The 9357-nt window shown below is 47.3% G+C and overlaps 1 protein-coding gene across 1 annotated transcript in view; it reads left to right on the forward strand.

Moving 5' to 3' along the window:
- The window catches only part of STIM1 (stromal interaction molecule 1), a gene marked incomplete at its 3' end in the record, with an annotated part of 37531 nt that overhangs the window by 23836 nt on the left and 4338 nt on the right, over nt 1–9357 (forward strand). The window contains exons 5-8 of the mRNA XM_009583821.1: nt 1446–1623; nt 5866–6033; nt 7120–7220; nt 7678–7913. Of these exons, the coding sequence (XP_009582116.1) occupies nt 1446–1623; nt 5866–6033; nt 7120–7220; nt 7678–7913 (683 nt within the window). The remainder of the gene's footprint in view (nt 1–1445; nt 1624–5865; nt 6034–7119; nt 7221–7677; nt 7914–9357) is intronic.

Genomic DNA, 9357 nt, shown 5'->3' on the forward strand with positions numbered 1-9357 from the left:
TGTTCTTATCTCAACCCATGAGTTTTCTCACTCTTACTGTTCCGATTCTCTCCCCCATCCCACCGGGGGGAGTGAGTGAGCGAGCGGCTGTGTGGGGTTTATTTGCTGGCTGGGGTTAAACCACGACACTGTGATAACTGAGACTTTTGAGAGAGAAGTTCATGTTGAAAAGGTGGGACTGTTAGATTGATGCACCTGGTTTCTGACAGTGTAAGCCACAGCACTTCATTGTGTTCGGTCCGGTGGCTGAAGTACATGTTCTGGAAACTCATCATATCTTGATTTGAAGTTATCCAAAGATGGATGTACCCCATTCCTCAGAAATTTGATCCAGGGTTTAATTGTTGCCATCATTTAAAAAAAAGTATTTTTCGTTTGAATCGTTTAGCTGGTTCTTGCAAAGGAAGAAGCCCTTTAATACTCTTTTTTCTTTCATTGGTAGTACTTGTTCAACATGATTTTTCAGAACTTTCATTATGAAGTGAACCTCTTAATTTCATTTCAACTGAATATTTAGCAGATCTTTTTTTTTCCCCTTCTACTTGGCAATCGCTGTGTCTCTAGAAGCACATGGGTTTGGGACTGTATTTAAAAGAGGCACTACTGGCATTAGAGGTTGTTTGGGTGGCAACAACCAGAGACTTTACCACCCCTTTTCAGGACAGCTCAGTCCCAGCGTGGGCCAGGTTCATTCTTGATGCTAATTTGATTTCACTGAACTTGTGTGAGGATTGGGTTTACACTGGTGCAACTGCCCTGAAATGCAAATGTCGTAGAAACCCTGAAACATCTTGCAGTGGCTGCGGTGGTGTCTCCTTCAGAGGGCTGAGGCTTCCCAGGCTGAATGGTTGAACCTTCCTGAATGGGTACAGTTAATCTGTTACTACTTTTTGTTGCCATATATAATTTCTACTGATTTAATTCTGTCATGAGGAAAAATAATAACTTCCAGGCAAGATTAAGACATGTCTGAATTTGAAGGCTTTTGCAAGGGGAACACGGAGACATCCCATCTTGGTGGTCATACCTGCTCAGGCAGATCTTCCCCTCCTTTTTTTTATTAAACGCAAAGGTCTTCACTTTTGTAAAAACACTGACAATTCAAACTAATTTGAGGCTTATTAAAGGAAATCTTGATGTGCTTTGGAAAATTAAGAAAATACGTACTGAGTATTTAATAAATGAAATAAAGTTGAGACTGTGGAGTTGACAATTTAATTTCTTCTTGGGCTCGGTGAACTTTCTCCTTGACTTTCCAAATACAGATCTCTGTTGACATCAACACAGAGTAAATAAGAGTAGGGTTGGTCTAGATTGTGGCTGGCCAGCAGTTGTACTGTAAACTCCTTCAGTTGACTCCTTCAGATCAACTTAGTTGACCTAAGCTCCTGTACAAGATAGCCCGACACGCACAGCATTGGGTTCTCGGTCTCTCTGTGTTGCAGACTTCAGAAGGCTCAGGAGGAGCATCGCTCTGTGGAGGTGGAAAAGGTGCACCTGGAGAAGAAACTGCAAGACGAGATCAGCATCGCCAAGCAGGAGGCACACCGGCTCCGAGAACTGCGGGAGGGCACGGAGAATGAACTGAGCAGGCAGAAATACGCTGAGCAAGAACTGGAGCAGGTAAGGGTTCAGCCAGATGGATGCACATACATATGAGACATGCCCGCGAGAACAGTAGGCAATTCCTCACTCTGCTTCATCCTTCTGAGAAATCCAGTGATGTTCTGCTCATAACGCTCTTCTGCCTTTGCTTTTCCACTCCCTTTGTGGAGGAAAAGATCCAAGTATTTCTTCCACTACTCCGCGTTACACGTCCCCCATGCTCTACAACAGTGCTGCTTGTGCCTTGGGTGGCAGGGACCGTGCAGGTGCTGTCTCAAGAGTGATGTGCTGCTACCACATGCTGTCCCAGCTTGCCCTTTAGGAGAGGTGTTGAACTTGACCTGTAGCTGCACCCATCTGATGACTTCTAACTCCCACTCCAAACCATAAGCTTGTTCTTTTTTTCCTTTTGTATCTATCCATGGTTTTAGGAGAGATTTAGAATGAGTTTGGTTGTGCTTATCGTGTTTTCTTGTGAATCAGAGAGGTGTACAACAAAAATTTCCTTCCAAGGAAATTTAGCACTAGATTAGAATCTGTACAGCAAGGTTAGAGTTCATATGCAATTCTCAAAAACATTAGTTTTAAGTTTAGACTAGCAGGAAAATGTGTCCCCAGGTTATATATCATAAGGCAGGCTTAGACAGAATATTGTGTATAATGCTGCTGCTGGCAAAAATGAAACGCATTTGGTCCAGAAGGATACACAGAGCATTTGTAAAATAATTTGTCATAGGTCAGAAAAAGCATTCCCAATCTACATCTAAAAACCCTGAGACCTATAATAAAAGCTATAGGGAAATAATGGAAATCAAGGACATTGCTCATGGCACCTGCCTGCAGTCATAGAGGGCAAAGAGCGAGTATCTGGGAATTTTACCTCAAAACTGCCCTTTGCCCAAACCTACAAGAGAGGTCCAAAACCACAATTCCAGTTGCTGCTTCCTATTTCACCTGAGGGACAGTTCTTATCTGACTTTAATTTATAGATCAGTTTGAAATTGTGTGAGCCAGAATTGCATGAGCCAAGCAAGTACCTTGGATATTCCGAGGCCATCAGCATATCCTCCCAACCTGACTGTGCCCAGTCTTTTATGCCACCATGGAGGATGGGGAAGAAAAGGAGACAGGGTTTCCACTGACAAGGGAGAATCAAGTGTCCTGGGCCATCAGGTAACCAGGGAACCACGGGGCAGTGCAGCCTAGGTATGCAAATAGTCAGCAAACAGCAAATTTCCTTCCTGCTTGGAATATCAACAGCCCAGACACCCCCAGGTGCCTGTTACCAGCTTTGCTCTTGTGATTCAACATCATTCCTCCTAACCGGTCATCCAGCCTCTCCACAAGGTCACTGAGCTCTGTTTCAGGACACGCATTGGGGCGTCCGTATTCACACACGCAGAAATTCGGTCATTTTGTATTGTGGGCCATTAAATAAGGAGGTGTAGCCTTCCTCTTGTAATCCCGAGCCCTTGTACCCAAACCGCTCCTGGCTTTTGGAGAAGGCAGGGTCTTATACATTCCACTTCCCCCTCCACTTTACATTTGTTAAGAAACCCGAAAAGCCAGAGGTGACTTAACCACTCTGTTGTTTCTTAGAGGCCTTCGGGAGGGATGCATTGACAGGGTGAGTATTGGTTTTATCCACCTGACCCACACTGTGTGATTATAACACGATCACCGTCCCAGTGAGCTGTAGACCACAGATAACATTAACAGTCACTCCCACTGACCGTAAAACTCATCCGATTTTAAGATATTCTTTGGTCCCAGGGAATGTTAAAACAAGACCTTCTGTTGCACCAGTTGATCCTTATCACTAAAACGATACTGGAGGGTTTGGAAGCTCCTACTGGAGTCGGGCGTATGAGATGGAGAAGCAGTGTATTTCTGAGATGGGGCTCTCCCGTACTGGGTTGTTCATGCCGATCCTCTCTCCTCGCTAGGTCATCCTCCCCGAGACCATAAACCCAGCCAGGGCTGCAGACCAGAGGGCATTCCTCGCTTTATAAATTGTTGCTCTTAGTCATCAAAATGTGATCTTAGAAATCTTCACAGGAGAATGTAGACAGGCAAAGTGACTGCTATTTGTGCTGATTCCCCTGCAGAACCAAGAGGGTTTGTGTTTTGGACACTGCTGTATGATGGCTCATCTCAACCACTGGTCCGTGGCTGTTGTTCTGCACCGCTTCCCTTTTCCACCATTCCATAAAAATGTTGTTCCTGTAAATGTTTTGAGCACTCCTCTACCCCAAATACCTAGTGGCAGATTTCCTGCCCGCTTATTCTCCGTGTTCCTAAATCCCAGACGCTTGCGGATCGTGGTCAGAGTTCGGTCTGTGGTGGGAACAGCGCCTGGTCCTGCTGGTGTCAGAGGGGAAAAAGCAGACCTTCCTGGGGTCTGCGATTCTGAATTTGTAACTTTTTGAATGATTTAGGCAATGTTATGCTAACAAGACTAAATCACACGTAGGTGATATAAGTAGTTGACCTCTTCTGTGCAGTGCCTCCTGGCTACTTCTAGATGGGCTGTGCAAATGTGCTCCAGGATAAAGTAGGGGATTTCAAATATCTGTGTGTAACCTGGTGGTTTTGGCTCGCTAGAAATTGCCCCTATGCCAGACTTGGTGAGACGTGACTGAGTTTAATAACACGTTAAGGGAAAAGATTCAGGTTTGAGCAATCTGTTAAAAAAATGCTTACCTTCAGTCCTCTTGGAGCTCTGCTCTGTGGGAGACGGCAGCAGGCAAGGGTGGGTGTAAACACGGTGGTGGGAAGCGTGCTTTGGGCATTGGGAAGGGTCTGGTACAGGGCCTGAGCAGGTCTCTGGATACTCCCACTGCCTCTGTGCTTCTTAGACCTGGGCCCTAAAGAACAGAAAGACAAAATGGGAGACATCATCCAGGCATCATCCCAGTGCCACGTGTGTGGCCCCGTCCTGACTGCGCAGCTGGCCGTGCCATAGCTGGGCCTTTCCTCCCAGCTCCACTTCTGTTAGGAGGAGCTCTGCGTTGGTGGGCCAGGGCTTGCTGGGGCAGTGACAGCTCTTGAAGGTGCTTAGGGTTGGCTTTTATTTTAACAGCAAGAAAGTCTGTTGTAGACTCCCCTCCTGAGCTTCGAGGTGCTGTGGTTGAAGAGTAGTCCAGTCCACCACCACTGTGCTGTCCCTCGGTTGCAGCAGCTCTGAGCTGCAGTCGCCATCCTTCGGTTTCTCCAGTGTAGAACACGTTAACTTCTTGCAGGGCTTGTGTCAGGCTTCCACATCATGTGTAATGGAAAAGAAGTGTAATTCTTGATGATCTCTAGCGCTAAATGCTTCTATGTAAGGTTTTGGTATCTTCAACTCGCTTGTCACCCACTTTCTTCTAATTTTGTAATCGCTCCCATCTCTAGCAAGATAAGTAAGTGTGTGGAGGAGACCAGACCGATGGTGCGTGGAGGAGACTGAGCTGGGATGGAAGGAGAATCCTCCAGAAAGCTACAGAAACTGCTGATTCCAGACGTATTCTTTCTTTTCCTGACCAAGCAGCACATGTTTTGTGTCTAAATGTTTTTATCATCTTGCTTCAGTGTGAAAGTTGTCTCTTGACAAGTTCCCTCTGTTTGGCTCAGTAGCTGCAGAGAAAAAAGGCGATTGCCTGCCCAGTGTTGTCAGCAATTCTGCCTCAGGAGGAAAATCTGGGGGTATTGCAGACCTGTAGGCAGGCAGCAAACTTTCCAGAGATTTCTAGAGGCTAAGATAAGCACCCTGAATATCCTACCTAAAGTCTAATTCACTTTTAACTAACTTGTGCATCATGCTGTCAGCCCTGGAGGGTTTACCTACAGTTTATGCTGTTGTGAGGCAGAGGAGCTGATGTGAAGAGGTAGACCAGGTCAGCTCTACTTACCCTCTCTGAGAGCTGAGGTGCTGAGGCAGGACAGCATCGCGATGGCTGGAAATTTTTGAGGAAGGGCTTACCTTTAGGATGAAAGGAAAGCACTGTAGGGTGTTCTGGTCATCTGAGCAGCAGCCTTGTCTGTCGGATGGCTGCCCTGCTGCACTCCTCTCTCCCTCTTGCCCACAGTACCAGGATGCCACCTCTCCTCCTAATGACCTCTGCTTCTGTCATGAGTAAGATTAAGTAGCGTGGAGGCTTTTTCTCTATTTTCTGGTACCTTAAAAGCTCCGGGTTGGCAGCCAGCGATTGGGATGACCTTGCAGGGGGGGAGGCTGTCCCTGCCGCTGCTGCAACGCCGCGCCGGCCGGTTCTCTCCCAGGTGCGGATGGCGCTCAAGAACGCCGAGAAGGAGCTGGAGTCCCACTGCAGCTGGGCTGCCCCCGAGGCCCTGCAGAAGTGGCTCCAGCTGACCCATGAGGTGGAGGTCCAGTACTACAACATCAAGAAACAGAATGCGGAGAAGCAGCTGCTGGTGGCCAAGGAAGGGGTGAGAATTTCAGTGTCTTGTTCTGGGTCCTCCCCTCGCAGCCGCGGGGAAAAGTTTGGGGAATGAAACCTGCAGAGTTGGTTTCTTCATAGCGGTGTAAGTAGGGGCTGAAAATGATAATGAGCAATCGCCTCTCAGGGCACACTCAGTGCCGACCTGGGCATGCCCATCAGCTGCGGTAGCCTGTCTTCAGTAGGCTGGAGCCCTGGGAAGGTGCAGAGTATGAACTGCTGCCTGTGCGACAGCACTGTGGGTAGTCAGTAAGCAGAAGGTTTTGCACCTATTAAGCATAATCCCTGCTCTAGGTGATTTACGTGCACAGGCCACAAAATTTCTAACACATGCATGTGATCTGTAGCGATGAATCATTTCTGTATTCACAGTTGTTTAAAATTTTCTGTGCCAACCAAAAAGCGATGAGCTGCAGGGAAGTTGTTGTAACATGTACTTGTCTCTGTGGACATACACAGCAGTCAAAGCTGGCAGCATAGAAAAATTTGTCTGCCTTAATATGTTTTTATTCTGAACGTTTAACATTTCAATGGTTCTCCTTTTGCTGTGTCAGTTCTCATGTCCACGTCCTTGGTTTGTCTTTTATAAGTCTCAAGTTAATGCCACTAGATCTGTGAACCAGAGAGCTGTGTGTGGAGACTTTAATTTTGAATACACACTGTGCCACAAAGGGAAGGCAAAAAAACCAACCCCAAACCAAAAAACCTCCAACAACCCTAGGGCATTAACAGTGTTCCTCTGATAGTTTACTCATGGGAAAGACAAAACAAGGCTTTATGAGAGAGTCATTCGCTGTATGAAGTAGCTGGTTCAGTTCCCTCTGACTCTTGGGAAATCAGGAGAAGGGCCAAGGAGGAGCGTGAAACCCGCAACCTGCTTACTCGCTGCTGGCGAATTCCTCGCCCAGTGTGTTAGGAAGAATAACATCCTTCAGTAAAAACCCGATTCACACTATTTACACGTGTGCAAACAGCTGCAGGGACTATTTCTGTCTCAGCCCATCCAGGATGTTCTTGTCCTGGAGGAAACATAAGGTTGTCTTCTTCCTGTGACCTTTTTGTGTTGATGTTCCAGGCTGAAAAAATTAAAAAGAAGCGAAACACCCTGTTTGGAACATTTCATGTTGCTCACAGTTCATCTCTAGATGACGTTGATCATAAAATCTTAACTGCAAAGTGAGTATCTACTTAATATCCTGCCTTGTTTCTGCCTGCCTCTTTCACCCCTCTCGTATTACAGATGCGAGCGTACTGTAGCCCCTACAGGTACTCTTGGTCTCATTTTGCTGAACTTTTGTTCTCTTGACTTTAGTTAGCTGGGGTTGGACTTGCTCCTTTTAATAATAACCTTTTAATTTTTTCTGTGTGAAACAAGAAATCGCAGTTATGCAGAGCAATTGAAAGTCCTGTCAAAATGGGATTCAGAAGGCTGCGGTGTTCTTAAGCGATTATCCCTGGATATTTCAGTCGTTGCTGGTTTTTTTTTTAATTTCTGTATTCCTGAAAATGGAATGAAAGATGTCTCAAGTATTAGGATACAAATATGAACCGCTAGACTCCCTGTATCAGACAATATATGGTGAGTTTTTCCTTCATTCCCTACCTTTTTCCCTTGTTTGAACCTTGCTTCCAGGCAAGCGCTGAGCGAAGTGACGGCTGCGCTGCGGGAGCGCCTGCATCGCTGGCAGCAGATAGAGCTGCTCTGTGGCTTCCAGATCGTCAACAACCCAGGCATCCACACCCTGGCATCAGCCCTTAACATTGACCCCAGCTGGATGGGCACCCCGCGGCCTAACCCCTCGCACTTCATCATGACTGATGACGTGGATGATTTGGACGAAGAGATCGTGTCTCCCATGTCCATGCAATGTACGTAGTCTGTGTTAGCTGTGCGTGGTGAGTCTGCATCTGCTGTGCTGCCGGGTGCCGCAACGTGGGGCAGACCTGGAACAGTAGTTCAAATGTATTAGGAGGAATTAAGGTATCTACGTTGTTTTTTAACTGACCAAAGACAAACTGTTAGTTGTCAGGGTCATGAATGCCCATAAGTGCCAGAGCACCATTGCTGGGCTTGCTTGGAGCCTGTTAATTCCAGCAGAACTAGTAATTTGTAGATGTTATTAGTCATCATTTAATCCTATGTATGCTGTTCTGTTCAACTCACTGAATTTAAGCATTTACCAAAAAAAATGAAGGCATGGGCTAGACTTACAAAAGTGAGAAAGGAAAATGAAGTCCGTTGTCCTGATCTCCCCTTGGCTAGAGCGCTTGTTTGGGATATAAAAGGACTTTAAGATATCCCCTCCTCATGCACAGCTTTGGACTTGCACCTCTTGCCATTCTGTATGGGGAGGAGCAGTCTGCTGTGATGCTGCTGCCTACCTGTAGTGACCTATTAAACGTTTCCTGGCGCAAAGACAAACCCCAGTGCCCCATGTCCCGTGCATGTGATGTAGTCACTGAGGCGGGCGTTCTCTCCCTCTTTATCGGTGGCTGTTCGTATACAATGTGCATCAACTCCTGTAGGGAGGAATGGGGCTGCTGGAGAGGGAGGGTGGATGATCCTGCTCTCATGAGCCCAGATCTCTCGGAGGAAGGGACTGAACTTGGGTCGCCCTGTGCCTGTTACTCTCTCAGTTGCCGAGCTCAAAAGCTGGATTAAGCGAAGGCTGTCTCCTTCTCTGCGAAAGGTTTGTGAATCAGTCCTGACTACTGTTCCCATGTTCAATTGACCCAGATTCGGCCCTGCTTTTCTCAAAAATGCATTTTCCCAATACGGTTTCCTATCTCTAGCTGTTGCACAAGAGAGTGGGAGGCCTGAGGAGCCGTTCCAGCCGCTCTGACAGCCGCTCTGCGACAGCGGTCTGCGTGGCGCAGGGAGCAGCATGTGGCTAGAGCACAGCTTTCTCAGCTCCAGCTGGGAGAGGGGGCCAGTGCTGGCAGCGTTAGCTGCGGCAATCTTCTTGGTTATGTCTGATTCGGGTCACTTTCTAGTGAGGACTTCATGAAAAGTCCATTTAACTGAGTAGGAGGTGGGGAAGAGGAACAGAAGAGTCTCGGGGTTGGCAGTGTGCGCTGCAGGAGATGCCCGTATGTGCCATCGCCATCGCTCCCTTGTGGTTTCGGGCAAAGGTTAGATGCTGTGAAGGTCTAGAGGCAAGTGCTGAGGTCGGGCTCAGGGCGATAGAGGCAGAGCACCGAGGATTTGGGTAGCCTGCAGGATGTTTAAGGCAGGAGCAACGGGGTATTTGCATGTTTCCAGGGCTCAGCAAACATGGGGGTTGGAGCTGGTGGTTTATGGGATTGGGTGTGC

The sequence above is a fragment of the Fulmarus glacialis genome, unplaced genomic scaffold (genome assembly GCF_000690835.1).
Source record: "Fulmarus glacialis isolate BGI_N327 unplaced genomic scaffold, ASM69083v1 scaffold23758, whole genome shotgun sequence".
NCBI lineage: Eukaryota > Metazoa > Chordata > Aves > Procellariiformes > Procellariidae > Fulmarus > Fulmarus glacialis.